The sequence below is a fragment of the Amia ocellicauda genome, chromosome 7 (genome assembly GCF_036373705.1).
Source record: "Amia ocellicauda isolate fAmiCal2 chromosome 7, fAmiCal2.hap1, whole genome shotgun sequence".
Classification (NCBI taxonomy): domain Eukaryota; kingdom Metazoa; phylum Chordata; class Actinopteri; order Amiiformes; family Amiidae; genus Amia; species Amia ocellicauda.
In genome coordinates this window covers 44,643,475-44,663,592 of record NC_089856.1, presented here as the reverse complement: position 1 = coordinate 44,663,592, position 20,118 = coordinate 44,643,475, and the positions used below count along the sequence as shown (strand labels likewise).

The following is a 20,118-nucleotide window of genomic DNA, read 5'->3' as shown; positions in this document are numbered from 1 at the left end:
GTGACTGCTTGGCAAGTGATACATATTCAATTTCGAGCTGAACGCCATTTACACATTGATGGTCTTCCTGGGTTCCACTTGTGTGAAGCCACGATTGGAAAGACTTTCTGAGCTTTGTAAAACACAGTGACAAAACATTTACCACCTTGGTCAGGCATATGTGATCTCTTTTTATGGTCTACCTAGGGAACTGGTCTGTTGACTAACACAGCTTGAACTTTCCATGTGGCCTAGAGGTCGAAGATATTTTGCAATTTCCCATTGAAAACAAAATGCAGTTTTCAACCCGCATCGTAGTGAAGATTCATCTCCACACAACAGCATCAATTGTAGCTGCAGTTTTAAAGCTATAGTCAATATATAGACTGTTTTAACTACACTGCTGTGCTTTAAACAAAGGGCAAATGTACTTAGCTTTTCATTTTCTTATAGTTTATTCCAGTATTTAAAGGGTCTGTACTAAATTCACAATCTTTAATGGACAAAAATACTACGATTTAGTATTTGCACTACAGTACATTACTATAATATATTTTGCAGACTGTATTGTGCAGATTGTGGAATCAATAGCCTTGTGAACAGATTTGAACAGTCTGTAGTGTTCTTGGGAAGGAAACAACTTGACATGTTTGTGTTTGTTCAGGCTTTGGCCCAAAGCAATAAACTTACATTTTTAAAGGATTAGTAACATGGTTTTATTGACCTGTTGGTTTCATGTTCCATGTATGCATGTTATTATACTCACAAAATGCATCCTAAAGCACAACTAAACAGGAATGTGGCTTCTGCATATATTGTATTATTACATTATATGACCCTCTTGTCTTAAGGATACTAATAAACAGAATAAAATTAATCTTGATCACATAATATGCTCCCAATAGGACACAGAAAATGTCTGTAAATGTGGTATTGTGCTTTGTGACAAAGACTGTAGCTACTACATTATTTCAAGCACCAATCAGCACGACTCGGCTTCATGGTGGTTAATTGTAGAATTAATCACAAGACATTCAGATCAATTCAATACCAACTGAATGGTTTCACCTCCCACGATGTACAGACCAATTTGTTATGATTTCAACAGGAATTATCCCAACAGTCCTTAAGCGAGTCCAGACTGGATGAGAGACTGAAGCTCGATGTCGCTGAGGTTGTGTAAGCAAACGGTCACCTTTGTTGTGATGTCACCAGCCTGTGTACCTGGGCCCGCTTAATACAGGAAATGATGTCACTGCCTCAGACACAGAGAAGCGTTCAGACGAGACGAGACTGAACCGCACCTCATAAAAACTATCCGCCCATTTTCACGCTCGCAATCCCAGAATGCCTCACAGCCCGAGCTCTTACACCGATTGGACGATAGGCAGTCACTGTCCCAGCCACCATGCCTATAAATCAACACGGACTTTCCACTTCAGAACACGAATTACAGACGAAAGATGGAGGATCGAGCCGTGATGGATGACAACAACTAAAACCTCAAAAAAATGGGAAAGAACATTTGTTGAAATATGTGAAAACATTGAAAACATATAATATTATGTACATGAATTATAATACCACGTGATGTAAGTCTTCCTATCTGTACACCCAAAGACACAATATTGTACACAAACTGCCGAAAAAGGCATGACCAGCACACACACACCCCCCCATCAGAAATCTATGTAGAGTCCAGCTGACGTGTTCTGTATCTACGGCATTCTGAGGACAATACAGGGTTTATTATAGCAGGCGAGTGAAGTGATTTTTTTTCTTCTTCCGTGCACATTATTTTTAAAATTGATAATGAAATGGTGAGCATTTTTTCTTTTCTTTTTTGATTCGGTTCTGATCTCACCGGCTTGTGTTTGTGGTTGCCGCGGCAACAAGGAAGTCAATAAAGCCCACCCGTTTCCCTTTCTTCGCGATCTGCTTAGTGACTGATGACGTCACCGCAGGCCTCTGAATTGATCAATTACCCGGTGCCTCTGTAGGGCTATAGTTAAAGCCGGAGCCCCACTGGCAACACAACACACTGTGCATCACTCCAATGGGAATAATTACCAACCTTAATTAAACCAATGAATGAAAACATGCAGTTAGCCGTTTGTTTATTTGCACTGCTATTCCAGGTGTATTTCTGCCACCTAAGTGTATTTTACTTTTGAATCAGCAATTAAATGGCGATGCTTTCATGGTGCCTATTTCACGGGTCGGCCCCATTCAAACAGCTGTATCGTGTAATGTTTCGACTGTGGGGTGCTGAAATGTGGACCACATACAAAGAGGACCGTGGGGGGGAGCGGGCGGGGAGTCATGCCGAGGTGGGAGGAATTATTTACTGCCAACTATAAGTATCCCCAAAGTAAATGCTGATGCACTCAGATCAGAGATCAACTGCAGTTTTTGTTCAGCAGAGTTTGAGTTTAGCTGTGGCATCTATAGAGGTCACATTAATGAAGCAGATCTTTCTTCCTCATTTAAAGACTCATACAGATCCATTAATAAGTTAAATACAACATAAAACCATAAGAACTCCGAGAGGGCTGATCAATCCGTTCTGCATTTTGATGGAAGCCAGATATCCAAGTTCACCCACATGGCTAGGGAACCTGTTCCATACCCCCACAACTCTTTGTGAAAGAAAATTGCCCTGATTTCCACCCTCATGCTTAAAATGTGCATTTACGAACTTCAAGTCCTTCTTTCATTTACTGTTGTGAATCTGGCAAAGGTCCTTTTTGGTCAACTAAGTCAATTTGATTCCTAGGCAGTCTTGATCTGTTCGAGACTACAGATGATGTTAGCTAAATAAACACAGAAAAAGGTAGCCGTCTCAGATGTGCAGAACAAAAATAAAGAATTTCAGAAAACGACCACCATATGACAAGACCAAACTGTTCACAGGTATCGACTAAGCAAGCTTTGTATGTTTCTTTTTTGAAGACTGTGACACTCTGTGCTGATCCAGTTACACTTCTCGTTTGGGTAGTTAGGGTACCTGGTCTTCTGAAGGAGGGAGATTAATTAATAAATCCTCAAAAATCTACTGTCTATCTTCAACGAAGCAAAGTAAGGGAAATAGGCTAGGAGTCTCTCCATTATGACAGACTTTGTCCCCTTTAAGTGTCTGTTTTGTGTTGCTGTGTAGCTGGCCAATAAAATAAGACGTGCTAACAGTATGCTACCTAAAGGGGCTCACAATACCAAGAGAGAGAATGATGTGTTCATTCACGAATTCGAGGGAGACAGAAACTTGTGGTATCAGCGATCATACCGAAACAGACGGCGCACAATTTTCCCCGGGCAGCTGCCTCAAAAAGGGGAACAATCCGAGGAAAACTACCTAACCCTATTAACCCCTCGGTGCTGGCGATTTTCACAAATGTATGTATACCAGTTTGTGGGGAAACAAAACAGAGCAGCAGTTCGTCATGAAAGCTCTGACCTTTCCATCGCAAGTCTGCAGCCTGTGCCGTGCCGAGGCCCAGACCTTATTAAAATGTGTGTCTGTATTTTTTCAGACTCCCATGAGAGAACGCAGTTAATTGGAAAGAAAGAGAGAGAACGAGAGGGAGAGGGAGAGGCAGGATTGTGGTGCAATCGCCAACTGAACAGGGTCTCCAGCCCTGGTCCTGCACAGCTGTAAACTATAAGGTGTTTCTTACTAAGGTGAGCATATTTTTCTTAACTACACACAGGAATATATAAAACACATCGTCGTTAGCAGCAGCATTTCCAAAGTTGACATTGCTAGAGAAGCTGGGGCTCTCAGTACTACAGCAGCAGATTGCTACAGTAAAAATGAAAATCTACACTATTCCTGTGCATTTAATTATAGGACAATGGGTGCAATAATAATAATAATAATAATAATAATAATAATAATAATAATAATAAACTTTAAGACCACCTGTTATTACACTACAGAACTCAATATTTCATACATTGTGCAGCTTGTATTCACAAAACTATCGATTCTCACAACCCAGTCCTGGGGATCATTAACAAAAAAATGTGTCCTTAGAGTTCAGGAGTTTCGACATTTCCCCATCACCAGTGGCGTTAATGCCAGCGGTCAGCATCCCACGCTGTTTGGACAGAGGGCGGAAATGCCAACGATCTTAAACGTAAATGCTACGAGGATTAGCTGGACCTGTGGAGGAGGCCTGAACAAAATCGAATGTGGAAAAAGACGGGTTTATGTCCAGGCTTGCAAACCCGTCTAGATGAGCAGAAATGGATAAACTGTAGATGTTGTGAATCGGCAGACCCGCAGAAACCAATCATCATCATCATCTGTTACTGGGGTTTCTACTTGCCAAACGACAGTCAAGAATAATAACTGGGGATAAAAGCAGGAGAAATCTCCCCACTCAGTTGTACAGGACAGGATTTTGGTGCACCATTCTGTCCTGGGACGACTGTGAGGATTCAACACATGAGGAGATGGAAGTGTTTTTATTTATACAGAATGGAAGGGAGGGGTTAACAGAGGCCCCAAATCCTGACAGTGACAGTGGATCAGGAGAGAGAGGATGGAAGGAGGAGGGCGGTCTATATAAGACTACAAGCAAGACAATCTGCCCATCCGCTTCTTCTCCCTCCCTCTCTCTCTCTCTCTCTCTCTCTCTCTCTCTCTCTCTCTCTCTCTCTCTCCTTCATTCTCAGCCTCCTGTTCAGATTTTCCCCTTGGTGTGTCCTTGACAATGCGGCAAGCAGACTAAGTGAGCTATCTCCCTCTCTCTCTCCCTCTCTCTCTCTCTCTCTCTCTCTCTCTCTCTCTCTCTCTCTCTCTCTCTCATTCTCTCCCTCTCGCTCTCCCTCCCTCCCTCTCACTCTCTCTGTGCCATTGCAGACCTGCCTGCAGTGTTCATCCCCCCCTCCCCGTTACACAGCCGTACCAAATGAAGCAGAACCAAGAGATGATTCTATTTCAGCACAAGTCGGAGGGAGCTGGAGAGAGAGCGAGAGAGAGAGAGGTGGTGTGTGTGTGTGTGTGGGGGGGGAGTGAGTTAGGGAGGCTGTTTACTATCAGTTTTCATAAAGAAAAAAAAGCTGAAAAAGAAGGGAGGGGGGGCATCCATTGACCAGGAATTTTAGATTATCACCCGCTCCACACCGCACACACACGCACACTGTCAGATTTCTCCATCACACTCCCCCCTTTGCTTTCCAATTTACAACATATCTTAATTGCTGAAAAACCAACTTCAGTGTTAGTAGCTGGGGTGTAAATCTGAGTTGCTCCATCCTATTCTCCACATTCCCTGCCAGAGCTAGACCGGATTACAACAGATATATATTTATAATGCAAAATACAATGTGTCTATTCACCCCACGTAATTACTATCATTGTTACTATGGAATCATTTATCAGACACCTCGATCTAAGGAGGCGACGACAATTAATTGCTCTGGTTAATTGTCAGACTGATGTTCCTGCTTGTACCACGCTACATTTCTTGAAATGTGTATATTTGCTTGACAACTGTAAGTCACCCTGGGTAAGGGCACTTGCTATGTAATAAATTGTAATGCTGCTGATACTACAATCACTACAACTCCTACTACAATTCATTTTACTTACTGTGTCGACCTTATCACAACTACTACTACTACTACTACTACTAACAATAATATTAATAATAATACAGTTGAAAATACACTGTTTAGTCCTAATGCTCATGAACAGCAATTCAAATAGGACACGCAATGTTTTCTTTTAACAATGTGGGTTTAAAAAGAAAAATAGGGGTATATAATTATGTCACTATAGAAATTGAAGATTGAAAAATTAACCCAAACAAAACCAAGAGAACAATCAAACAGACACAAAAAACTAGCTCTGCCGAACTGAAGTCTATTTTCTCTCACTCAGAAAACTAAGGCAGAACTTTGCTTTTTCTGTTTTGTTTGTTTGTGTGTTTGTTTTCGCAGGCGGTTTCAAAATGAATTGGCCCAGCTCTGGAAATTCAACAGAGACCGAGCCGCAGAAAATAACAGAGCGCTGAACTAATGGGGCTTAGGACTGGCAATGCTCCTATCACATCCGATGCACTTGTGTGCACTTGTGCCAAAGCCTGGGCTTTCCTGTGACCAAACAATTGACCCCAGCTGTAATCAGCTCATACTCTCCCCAGCCCCAACACACCCACAACTGCTGATGTGATTGACCTTCTCAGAAACGGGATCTCTTGGGGTACTGAGAAGAGAGAGAGACAGATGGCTCGGCAAGTTCAATTCACTCCCTTTGCTAGGAGGTTATTAAAGCGATTTTTTTAACCAAATTTTTCATACAATGGTCTGCTTTGCTTTGCTTTGAATTTATGTATTTATTCTTTTCTTTCCTGCGGTTCTGTGGCTATTGTGTCCTACCAGCGCTCCCGGGTGTGTCGTGGTCTGCTCTGTGATCTGGTTTACCCCGGCTTACTATTCCAGCAAAAACTGCCCGTCAAACAGCGAAGAGTTGGGAAAGGAAAGGTTTGTATACTTACACTTATACTTGCCCATCTTTATTAATGGTGCCAATGGAGATATAAACTGATCACTTATTAAAGCCATAATCTTGACCCAAACTCCACAACCTTAACTGTGACTCGCTATAAATTTGATCAACATCGGACCTTAAGATAAAGTAAATAACATATTCAGGGGTCATAACTGCTGGCAATCAGTCAATCAAATCCATTATTTTAGAGGGTGACCTGAGAGGATGCAATGCGGATTGATTAATCTACGGAAAAATCAATCAATTTTGGATTTAAATGACTCTCACCAAGTGCGTTCTTTGTCATTGAATCAGACTGTAATATTAACAGAGACACATAAAGTAGCCTGCGAAATCAGTGAATGCAATGTCTTTGGACTGGTTATGATGGAATGATCAAAACGTGATATCCAGAAACACCTGGGAAGAACACAGAACTTAAAAGGTTAAAGATGTATGACGTTTACTGCTCTTCATAAGTAGCTGTCACCATGCACTACCACATTACTACACAATCATATTACATAATCCGACAGATATGCCTGTAAAAGGAAAAAGAGTAAAATGTTTCAATATATCTTCTGCTTTGCATTGAATTCTTGCCATGCCACGGTCAAATTAAAATCCTATGCAAAGGGAAAGAATAAAAGCAGATGGAAACACATCTGCACAAGCATATCTGACCACCTTGTTCTGTCTCCTGAAGATGCGTCTGTCCAGATTAAATGTCTAAACCATTCTGTAATTTTGTCATAAACACTTAATGTATATTAGTGCTCTGTAAAACCATGCAAGTCACCTTGTTTAACAATTAGTGACTACTATTACTATTACTAACACTAATAACATGGTAATAAGGTTATAATAATATATTGTGTAATGGACACTGTTTGCACATACCTTTTTGGGGTATTTTTAGATTAAAACTAACTCAGAAAAACTGTTTCCCTTGAATTCCTGCTGTGTCATTTGTGATAAAGCTCCCTGTCTTTGGGACTCAAATCCGTCTGCATTTCAATTAGTCTTTTGAGTTAAAGCTGTAATTTAAATATCAGCCTCGAAAGATCAGTAAATATAAAAAAAACACAAATTTGATTTAGACGTGACTAATTTGGAGAGATGAATTTGGGCGCTTCAGCTCTCCCCTGTTCTGAGATGTTTTAATTGAGTCATATGGTAAATAGCCTGCACTTGGGCTAATAACTGGTAATGATATATTAGGATGAGAGTATATATGTGGGAACCCGTAAGGATCAACAGGCTTCGAAAGAACAGTTTTCAATGGTTTGGTGACAGTTTGGCCAAGTTTTCCCAGTGATCTGACGATGCAATGTGAGAAAACCCAAAACACACACCGCTGAGACACCGATCTGAAGTCCACAGCGGTAAACAAAAGCGCTAGAGCATCAAGGGAAGGTTTGATGCCTGACTACACCACAGGGCACACAGGTGCCCTGGTTAAACTACAGGAGTCATGGTTGCGCAGAAAACCCTGGCCAACTCAAGCCCACCAGCCCCCTATTTGAATCCCCCTCACAGCGCGCTCTGACACGGCCCAGACTGGAGTCAGCTGTCCGGACGGCAGCACTCGACCTGCTCTTTGAGTGAAGGGAGATATATAGATAAATAGACATGAGGAGTCTAGGGGAAGAAGGATCAGAGTCCACTTTGGTGGTTTTCAGAACGACTGGCTTCAAAACCATCTGGCACCTAAATGATTCAAGGTGCAACAATGTAGTCAAGTACTCTTAAGCAGGAAACAGCAGGTGCTTTATTTAGATTTTACATATCTGTGTGCTCGTTTCGTCTGCTGATGCACTTACAGAAAAAAAAAATCGATATATATATTTATATATAGACGTATCACACTGCTTTAGCGCACATTTTAATTTGACATTTTGGAAGCGAGCAATGATGTCAGTCTCTGGAAGAAGAAAAACAGAACTGAAAAAAAGAAAAAAAAGAAATAACAGGCCTCAGTTGAAATGCAAGCTCCGAGACTAATGGAAATTGGGCCGAGGTGGCAGTGGTGAGGGGGCCCTTCCATCAAACGCCCACCACAGCAACACCGAAGGTTTCTGTAGCCTAGCAACCCAAGAGAGAAGCTGCTGTTGGTGAGAACTTGGCAAGGAGAGATCGCAGTGAATTTAACAGATTGACCGAGAATCCTAAAGGATCTGGAAGTCCTGCGTCTAATGGGACCCTTTCCCTTTTTCCCGCAGAACTCTCCAGATATAGACTGCACGGGCACATCTGGTAAACGCATCCAGCCGGAAAACAAGATGCGTCCCACAGCCTGCGTCCAGATGTTCTCCAATCCCAGTGATGCCATAGCTGGCTTTACTTTTATTTAGAGGGGTAAAGAGGTGCTCAGAGGTGCCAGGGCAGGGTGGATAGATATCAGCTGGGCGACCCTCAGTACTCCCGCACACCAGCGCCTCCCTGTGGTTGCTCAGGCGCCGGCAGGTTCGAGCTGTCAGCTGTATCCAGATCTCGGTTCGGTGGAGCCGGTGGGCTGTGATCCTTCTGCGCTGAGAACTAGCTGACATTGTTTTGAGGACGCATGCATGGTCTCGTTCTTCTTGTAGGAATACTAATTGTGATTCCGAATCAGGTAGAAAAGATGGGGCAACGTTTGCAAACAAGCTTATGAAAAAGTGCCTCAATAAATACAGGACACATACTGGGGAGAGATTTCAGAGGTGCACAACTGATTCTCACAGAGGTGCAATGCTAATGAGGTTCCCTCCTGCACTGTAACAGAAGTATGTTCCCCTGGTTTCTATTGAATCGAGATATTTCTGTCTTAAGCAGAGAAATAAACAAGGCAGCAGAAGGATGGTGTTTCCTGGGAGGGGTACAGAATGACACTAAATAATAAAAATGAATTAAACTAAATAATAAAATAAAAACAGCTGCAAGAGTTGCTATTGTTGAATCAGCACTGAGGGAAGGAATTAGGGAGACGGAGGACCACAATGGGGAGGAATATAATGTCTGTGTATATCTCCTGCGCCAGTTTCTTAAGTGTATCTGCTCTATATCCTGGTCTCAGAGAGCATGAACTGTCCTTTCTCTTTCGCGTGATTCAATTGCAGCCCAGTCTCGATAACACTGGGACCATCAATTCTTCTGTGGAAGGAATACATTTCTTAGAGTCCCTTTTGAAAAAATATTATTTTACGCCGCTCTGCGTTAAACAACAGTGCTCTAATAAAGCACAGGGCAAGCTCTGACACTGATCTGCAGTGTGGGAAAGAGCCATGGCAAGATGTGTTATTTCAGTGTTGTGTTTCTATCAATACTACAGACCCCATATTACTGTACTGGGGAACACAGCAGGAGCTGAGGATCAAATCGTGGTCGTTCTTTTCCAGACGTAAGTTGTATATCTGCTTCCTAAACTGTGTAAAATAACAGGAGATAGTTTATACTTTACTTCTCTCTACCTTCTTTAGAGAGCGTACACTGTCCATAGGCTACAGCTTCTCGACATCATCAAATGAGGTGCAGTGATGGAATTGGGAACATGAAGTGAATTTCTGTTTTATTATTTACTTATATTTGTTCCGGGGGCAGCTTTGTTCCACTTCAAAATGTTTTTCTGCAGGATGTTTTGGATCTGTTGGGCGGGAGGTAAGCACTGTAGTCTGAGAAGCCCTCTAAGCACAAACCAGCAGAGAGTTACACGGGACTCGGCAAAAACACGGAAGAGGTGAAAGAACAGGAAAATACCCTTAAGAGAGCTATTTCCTGTTGTTCAAAATGCACTCAGGCAGTAACGTCCTATCAGTCTGAGACCCAAGAGCACTCAGGAGCCAACCTCTTTAAAAACGAGCATAAACAGATCTGTGCCCGCGAAGACAGTTCATCGATCGCGCCAGGCGGTCCGGCCCTGGCTTTGGACATTTCCAAGCCCTTGCTTTATTCCTGTTCATTTCAATTAAATCGTAAAGTGTGCAGGAGCATTCAATTAGGGTGATTGCATCTGTTAATTCAGAATGTGAGCAAATTCTCCGTGACGGATATTCAGAGTGGTGCGATTTTCACTTTGAATATCACAATTAACCAAATTACTAATAAGTGATCAGCAGCTACACTGTCCAATCTGCAATCACTTCTGATTCTTTATAAATGTGTTTATTGCATTTTTCATGTTATAGCCGGCCCATTATCAGTAACGACGGACAACAGCAGCCAGAAATCCATAAATACACCTGAGTCCCATATGTCCTGCACGCTTCTGTGAAACAATAAATGCATTAACTGATTAATTTTAAAAATAAGTACATAAGAACAAAACTCCCGATGGTGCTTTTGACAGATTCGGTTTGTATGCTGTCACTCGTTGGGTACAACATGGTGAGGATGTTAAAAATAGAGCATGTAACATCAAAGTAACTTTTTAATTGTAGTTATTTTGAGGGAATGTGTTCGCCACGACAAGAAAGACGGCTGATAAACTTAAAGCAGTCTACGTCTGCACTGCGTGACACACAGAGAGAGTGAGAGAAATTGATAAGGCAATATTTAAAATGTGGCAGGGTGCTTTATCAAAATAAAGACAGAAACAGAGAAATACAAATAGAGTCAGATAACGTAGGGGACTGTTTCATTTGTATGCATTGTAGTAACTGAGGGAGTGAGAGAGAGAGAGAGTTGAAAAAGGGAATTCAAATCTAACTGACTTTATACATTAGACCCCAATCATTATTCCAAGCACACACTTTAATTTGACAATTATTCAATTAATATTATACACACTGTATAATTACATAAAAACATTGTCCACATCACACATTTTGTATGAATATTTTAATAACCAGTTATGAATTTATTTATTTAAAAATGAGAATCTCTCTCTCTCTCTCTCTCTATATATATATATATATATATATATATATATATATATATATATACATACATTATACACACAAACAGATATGTGTATGTACTATATGTATTTTTCACTAGGTTCTTATGTATATCTGATCTATACTCTAATCGCAGGGAGTGTGAATTGTCCTTTCACTGTAGCATTAGTCCATTACTGGCCAGAGTAAGGAATTATTTTCTGTCAAGTCCATAAGGAAGATTTAACCACAACATTTCCCCTTGAAAAAAAAAATGTACTTACAGAAAGAGCTGAATGCCTTTCTTCAATTCATTGTCCTTTATTTCCAAATCCACATTAAATCCACACTCTCAATTCACCGAACTGCAGTTATTTCATGTGAAAATTGTATTGCTTTGTTTTCTGTAGCACATAGCAAGCTTACAAATACAGCAATAATAATTATTATTATAAGCTTTGAGTGGGGAAACCTAATGGTTTAAAGAACATTTTAAAAACATTTTGATAAGGAAAATTTAATTAAAAATGAATGCACATACAACAGCATCAACTGTAGTTGCCGTTTTAAAACCAGGAGCACAAACACACACATTACTAGTTTTCCTTTATGTCAGTTTCTCTCATTGGATCTCCTACTGGCCAAGTGTCCATCGGAGGCCCCAGGAGTGGCCCTCGGCTGTCTCTGTATAACCCATACACTGTGTGTTTTGCATATGTATATTTAGTTTTAATAATATATCTCTAAAAAATGATGTATAGTTACCACAGTTTCTGAAGCTGAATGACTAAGTGTACATTTTGGGATTTGAATGACTGTGACCTCCATATATAACCACACCCTTGATCAACTGTAACCAACAGATGCCTAAACGCAAGGAATGCAAATGTGCAATTATTGCGTTTCTCAAATGAGTGAAAATACATTGCCTGTGTGTGCAACTTTCTTTTACACCCTGTCGAAGCTCCAATAAAGGAACCACAAGCCTCCTATAAACTTCCACACGACTGGGAGTGGATGTATTGGACACGAAATACAACAAAGTAGCAGATTTACTGTAGTTTGGGGGCTAAAGTATTCTAGTATGGTATGGTTGAGTAAATACATTTTAAGATAGTATTTTATTCCTAAAAATAATAATAGCCAAACAATGCTTATATCTGGTGGTGGAATATTGGATCTTTGCCTGCAATAATAATGCTGGATATATTAGTAATATAGGAAACTAAATACATGTTGCCTTGATGCAGCTGGGCTAAATCTGTGCTCCAGTCTACAGCTCTCTGATCTATAGTAGATGCCCTGTGCTTGGAAATGTCTTAATCCTGAGAAGAGGCGATAATCTCAACGGAAAAGCACAACCCCCCTCCCACCACGAACAATAATAGCAGCAACATAAAAAACTAAAAATAGAGGAAGAAGCAAGAAAGGAGGGAAAGAGTGGGAGAGAAAAAGCAGACATTGTCGGCGGGTCATTAAGACCGTTAGTCGATCCAGGCTGGTTGTACGCGCTATGAAACAGTTTGCTCATTCGCCGTGTTGAAGAGGGAGAGGAATGTTATTCGGCGACGCTCTCAGCACCGGTATAAACTAGTGCTCACGCTGGTGGGGGAGATGGGGCGACGACCCAGACGAATCAATGACTGGTTCGCATTATCTGACAGAACGTGCTGCGGACATAACAGGGAGAGAGGGATGGAGAGCACGCTAGATACTGTGCAATCGGCTTAGTGGAGAAAACTGTGGCTTTGAGTAATCCAAGGCCGCTCTCTTCCCTAGAGCTCAACATGTGAACGGAGAGAGAGAGAGAGACAAGAGAGGGAGGGAGGGAGCAGGGAAAAAAAAATCCTTTCGTTAATCTGAGCGGTTTTTTTTTTAATCCAGTTGGAAACAATGGATTTCACTGTGGAGAGAGAGAGTGAGAGAGAAAGAGAGCGAGAGCGGTTTAGTGCAACAGCTACACAGACAGGATCGAGAGGTCAGGAGGGCCAAAAGGGAGAACAAGCTGAGGGGTAATGAGACAGGCTAATCGTACATAAACGGAAGAAAAAAGGAGGATGATTGATCAGATTTTTTTCACTTATTTATCCATCTATCAGTTTTCTATAACCACTTCATCCAGTTCAGGGATGAAGCCAAGCCTGGCACGGGACCAGGACACCGCGAGGCCCTGAGCCCCACCCCACGGAGGGTCTTAATGCAGGTCTTAACTGAGTCTCGATAGGAGCCGCAAAAAATCCCCCCGGGATCGGTATAGGAATAAGATTCGGCAGCCTTACTAGGGTTTGGTATCTCTGCAAATAACAGTCGAAAACCTTTTAAAATTCTCACACAAGATTGGGGATTGGGAATAAAGCCAGGCATATAGGTCTCTGTGAGTCATCGGAACTTGAAGACCTGCAGAAAGGCTGCTTAATTGGTCCCAATTAAGCCAATGATGTGTCGAATTAGGGAGCTGAGAGCTCGGAGTGGAAGGGAAACATGAAAACTCTGTGGGCTGGATTTTACAACGTTTGCCAGCACAAAACTCCTTTCACTTTCTAATGAGCATTTAGAATAAAACCCTGTGTCCCCCCCAGGACTTTTACACCACTCCCTACCACAATACAACATTTTGTATTTGTGGCACCCAAGGGGCTCAGTTCTCAAACGCAGTTCCTGGAATGATCTTCTGCTTTGTGTTACAGCTAATCAATTACATATTTATAACTTAGCATAAAGGTCTTCTACATCTGATGTTTTAAAATATTATTTGATTCAAGGTACATTACAGAGCGATACACACATTCATAAGTATATTTTTATTATCCATAGATATATCAGATTTTCAGCCACAGTTGACTTAAAGAACTTGGGCTGAACTGAATAAGGCCATTCAATTATGTTAACCAAGGATGGAGCATAACATCATAGATTAATTCTAGAGTGCAAATGACATCAGTATAGAAAGTATTATAGTGATGTCATTTCAAAATCAGGTGCTGAAATCTGCTCGATTACAACTAGCAAACACATCATGCAGGTGCTGCTTCTTTGTGCATCTCATTACCACACAGTGACATTCAAGATAACTGCCATTGACCAACGAAGCAACAACAACCGCCACAAAAAGCAGTACTTTAGAAACCCCAAACTGATCTCTGGCTCTGAGCAGTAGGAAGCGCCTGCTCCCTGCTGAGTTGCTGGCAATGCAAGAGCAGAGAATATTTACTGGGGAAAGAAAGAGGAGATTATTGACAATGCAATCATTACTGTCTGTGGGGGAGACATTGACAGTAAAAGAGTGCTCAGAAGAAACTTGGTGTTGTGCTGCTTAAGAAATTGAAAAGCCAATGCCTTCCTCACAGGAATAGTGAATAATTAAACTGGATGAGTGTTTTCTGATGCTGGACAACTGTGTGTCCTGGTTTCCATTCCTCCTGAGCTCCTGATTACTAATAAAGCCCTTGAATTAAACGATTTGCCTGATAATACATTCTCCCCAATTCCAGCACTTAATAAGATAACATGGCATTAGAAAATAGTATTCACCCAGATCTCTGAACTGCACTGATTTCTGCGAGCAGTAAATTCCAGACTCCAATGATCGGGAATCAGGAACCCAACCACACTGAATGAACGAATAATGATTATGAGAACGTTTGCTACAATATAATGATATATTATAACTATGCGTAACCATGAATGGGTAGCCTGTGAAGAGTTGCAAGCAAGTTGAGAACAAACTGAACCAAATGCTTTTGGAAGAACAATACTTGACTGGGGGGGAGATGAAACCAAGGACGGATGGCAAGAAATAAGAAAGCTTAAAAATCAATAAAATGCTTCATCTAATGGCATCTTAAATCTAAGCATTTAAGGAGCTGGATCGGGACAGGAAGACATGGTACATCCCTGACTTAGACAAACTCCTCATTGCAAACAGAAGCAATCAACTCCTTATCCCCAAAGTGTCTGTGAGTCGATGTGTCTTTGCTTTAGGACATTTTGACCAGAGACCTACAAGATCGTCCAACTCACTTCCCAAGGGCAGTGGCGTCTTGTGGGTTTCATTCCAGGCGGAGCTCAGAGAGGTTCAAAAAGGAAACAAAGGGTGGACATCTTACCTTCAGTGGGGGAGGATTTTAACCGGCGACAGAGGACGCTGACGTCGCCGTAGCTGTCCTGGATTTTCTGGATGGCCTCCCCTCCCCGAAGCTCCATGATCCCCCGCAGCTCCTCCAGGGTGGCGCCAAAGCTTGCCGCATGGTTGGTCTCTGCTCCTCCTGCCCCCACCCCCGCCCCACTGCCCCTCTGGTTCTTGGGGTAAAACTCCACAGCGCTGTTGGCTAGATCCCCCATGTTGAGTGTTTGTTTTTTGTGGCTTTGTTTCGTTGCCTTTCGGTTTGTTCAGTTTTGCCTCGGCTCTTTTGGACTCAAAGTGATTCCCCCCTCCGCGGGTTGGTTTGGTGAATTTGGATGGATTGTTTCTTTACCATTCCCCCCCCCCCCCCCGGGTTCCTATCACTGATCCATAAAAAGAGAGGTTCCTGGATAGTTTTGATAGGATTTGATATTCGAGTGTGTGTGTGTGGGTGGGTGTGTTTTTCCGAGGTCAGATTTGCGGGGGGTTTTTGGTTTATTTTTTTTTGCGTTGGAAACTCTGAAGTCTTTCTGGGTCCCCTTGTGAGGGTCAATGGGATAGTCGCTCGCAGTTGGCCAGTTGGGCTTGGCGGTCCCAATCCATGAGGGACAGAGCATCAAAGGTGAGGGGGTAGGCGATGGGGCAAATGCTGGGCTGTCTGGCTGCCTTCCTGCTTTGGAGGGAGGGAGAGGGCCAGGGAAGGGGGTCGCCAGGGACGAAGTGTCAGGGATTAGTGCATCTGGTGTCACCACTGCACAGAGGAAACCTGGAAGAGATGAAAAAATGATATTTAGTGGAGGGCAGGGATTGATGTATTCCGCTGTGTAACCGAATAGAAGGAGGCGCACAGCAACATGTGTTTCTATAATGAAATGTTTATGCGGCAGAAACATGCAAGGTATCTCAGAACGAGGGCTGCATCCTAGGGTTAATTCTCACATTGTCCAATGCCCAAAGTGCAGACAACGAGCTCAAAAGCATCTGGATACATTTTTAAGATTGTGTTCACCTCTATTCAGTCACTCTCACTTGCTCGCACTTTCCACCTTGTGGCAATGACAGTTCTGGGTTTGATTGGATGGTAACTGGCAGAGCTGTGATCAAAAACCCACCTTTCAAATGAATAAGGGTGAATGTAATCTGGAAAGTACATGAATTGCACTGCACTGCAGACATACTGGAACCCAAGCATGTTAAGATGTCTTGAGCAACGAGTCTCCTGCAATCCAGCAGTCTGTCATATTTGTCAAGATAAGCACTGCCTAGCTTTCATCCTGCAATGTTTCGTATCCATTTTCCTCTTAGTACACTTAGTGCACAAAAGTGGGGAGTACCCTCATATCGGTATCTCAAGCAGATGCCACGTAAATACTGTACAGCAGGGGATCTTGTCAGCCAGTGGGTCACACCGCAATCACGCAGGCCGGGGTCATCTGGTGTTCACTCAGGCTGACCCCTCTCAACGCTTTAACCCAGTCACGCACGGATTAGACTAGGAGAGAGTCGCTTTATCCGCCCTTATGTGAACACGACACACACGGAAAAGTGGACTGATTGCTTGAACTGGGCCCTGGACTTTGAATCTTCTGACAAGACTGGATATTAAAAGTTACGTGCAGTGTCAGCATAAGGTTGAGGTCTCTGCTCACAAAGGAAATATAGATGTAGACGGCCTTGTGATAGAATCCCGTAACAGTAAAGGGGGATATTGATTTTTCACTGTTACCAGTTACAGTGGAAGAAAATTCCAGTCAACAAAACACTACTGCGGCAACATTGCAGCTTAAAAAAATGCCTGGGAAATGCGTAGTTTTCATTTAAGATACTCTCTTTGCATGGAAAATACAGCAGTAACCTAGTCCTAATATTTAGAGAATCATACACTGTGTTGAAGTTTGCCCAGTGTCGAAATGTGAAATTCCTAAAAGAGTAACAGTCAAAATCACTAAGCTAACCTCATCAACATGTCTTTAATATCAAGAACTTATGAATCCTGTATGAATAACACAAATGATATGCGGGCAGTGAAAAAAAAGCATAATAAAATTAATTATGGGACTGACAAGCAATACAATTTACATTAAAAAAGGAAAGAAATGAATGAACACTTAAGGTTGAAATGTCACTCTTGGTTTATTAACATAATAAACAATGAAATATGGTTTATTTTCAGCCTATAGTCATCTTTTCTTTGTTTATAATTCCAGAAATAGACCATTAAAGAAGTGCATACAATCTTATCATGCAGCATTTGGAGAACATGAGGGAATTAGAACATTCAGAAACCATTTTAACAACATCATCCGAAATAACTGACATATTTGTCAGGACCACAATGCAACCTAAACATGACCTTGTGAGAATAGTGTGAGCTTCTTAGTACTCCTACTACAAAAGCTAAGAAAATGCTTATTTGGAGTCCTGAAGGTAAATTATGCAGTTCAGCTTTGAATGCTAAATCATAATGGAAGCCAGGATAAAATGTGCAAAAGATCAATCGTTTGGCTCCCAAGAGTTTTCTCCAGTCAACGTCTCCTCTCGCAGCGCAGGTGAAGCCCTGAAATCCAGTGACTGTGACAGGGAGGTGGCCAGCAACTGTCTGGTTTTGGTGAGCTCAGCCAAGGTCACACAACAGAGACCCCTGTGTCTTACCTGGGGTTCCCGTGGCTTCCCCATTGCATTACAAAAAGCACGCAATATAACAATATATGTATTTCTAATCATGCTGTTTAAATATGAACACACAGTACGATAGTTAATTAAACTCTACTGAGGTTCATTTGGGTAATGACCCCCCTAGGATCCTCACTCCCCTCTGCCCTGCCACTGTGCCGCTGCTGGAATCGGTGCAGTTTATTGTCAGATTGCTCTCACCCATTCCCCTCGCACTACACCGTTAGCACCAGCTGGACGAGATCCCCGGATCAGCGAGCCACCAGCCTCCCGACACTTTTTTGCCGAAATCAGTGTGTTCTTCTCCGAACTAAAGCTACGCCGCTGTCTGCACTGCTTGTAAGCGTCTCATTACGAGGCGCGCTGTCTACATGTACGCCCCACGCTTTCTCTGTGTGCGAACCACCGGCAGATTTGTAATTCAGTCTCTCATTTCATGTCCTACTTGAAATCTGGGAATTGTAAATAGCCTGCTTTACCTGCCGAGCCATTCGACAAGCCCCGACTCCGATGTAACCTTGCTCATACACGACCTGCTGACTTTATATTTTCCAATGAGGGAGCCGAGGTCCTCTGACTGTGACAGAGGCCACCCTATTGATGCTGTATTCACTGAGAAACACATTTAATCTCTCTCTCTTCCCTTAACTGATGATTTCTCTTCCTAACCATTAAATACTTGCACTCGTAAGAACTGATTCTATCTGATCAGAGACACTATCTGCTGGAAACCCACAGTTTTGTAAACCTGCTTAAAAATATTCACCATTTTGGGCTGCAGATGAGATTACATGAGGTAATATGTTTCTTTTTTGTCAGAAGTGAGGACACTGTAAAACCTGTTTGGTAAAATCCGCCAACATCCCAAACTGCTCCTTGACAGTGATGTTAGGCAAGCGCCAAAATAAATATAACAAGCCCCCGAGTTTGACTCTGTGAATAACACATCCAACTTCCCGTGCACAGTACACAGTTTTAAGACTCATGAAGGAGAGTGAGAGATAGAGACATAGAGAGAGAATTGAGGAAGAGCGAAAGCAGAGGGAGGGATGAGCCACTCCACTCAGAGAGAAATGCAAAGAAAGTGAGACAGCAAGAGACTTACAAAGGAGAGTAGGATCTGCAGAGAGGAGGAAAACAGAGGAAGATATCACGGAGGTGTGAGGGAAAGTAGGAGTAAGAGAGAAAGGAACCGTCTGAGAGAAAGAGAGGAGGACAGACAGGCACAGATTGAGATGGCAAGGAAGAGAGGGAGAGGGAGAGAGAGTGTGTAGGAGGTAGAAAATGCTGGATGAGGTATCCTGTAAATGGTAGTGGGAGAGCCAGGGGCTGAAAATGACGGAGTTGAGTAATTTTAGAGCCGGAGAAAGATTGAGAGGAAAAGCAAGAGGGAAAGAAAGAGAGAAAGAAGAAAGAGAGAGACATGGGGAGAATGCAGTTGTGAAGAAGACAGAGAAAGGATGAGATTCAGGGAGAAATGGTAGAAGAAAGAGCCAATAACTGGGGGAAGCAGACTGCAAAGTGATCGAGAGAGAGAGAGAGAGAGAGAGAAAGTAGGACGTCAGGAGAGAGGCAGTGATTGAGAGCAATGGAGGAAGGAGGGGAGAGGGGGGAGAGAGAGAGAGAGAGAGAGAGAGAGAGAGAGAGAGAGAAGCATGTCTGTAGCCTCATTAATATTTCACAGGCAGAATCACTGCAGATCACTAGAAGGGAGCCTGGGCCTGAATTGCAACGCAGGGGGTTAGAAGAATCTATAAAAAAAAACCTTTCCAAAACAGCAGCTTAAAACACACACACACACACACACACACACACACACACGCATACGCACAAAGTCAGGCAGACGGACAGGATTTGATGCTTGGCTTGATGTCTAATAATACAGGAACAAACTCAGACCCTTTGAGAGAAAATGCCCAAAAATCACAAACAAAAACAAAAAGCAGCACAAGCGTCTGATCTCAACATGCATTACGGGTGAGAAGCACTTCTCG

General features: G+C 42.4%; 1 protein-coding gene across 6 annotated transcripts in view; it reads right to left on the bottom strand.

Annotated features, from left to right (window-relative positions):
• The window catches only part of atp2b3b (ATPase plasma membrane Ca2+ transporting 3b), a 71,239-nt gene extending 55,441 nt beyond the window's left edge, over nt 1-15,798 (bottom strand). For all 6 annotated transcript variants that reach the window (XM_066709855.1, XM_066709856.1, XM_066709857.1 and 3 more), the window contains exon 1: nt 15,435-15,798. In XM_066709855.1, the coding sequence (XP_066565952.1) occupies nt 15,435-15,669 (235 nt within the window). In that variant the 5' untranslated portion in view covers nt 15,670-15,798. The remainder of the gene's footprint in view (nt 1-15,434) is intronic.
• Between the last annotated feature and the right edge of the window lie 4,320 nt (nt 15,799-20,118).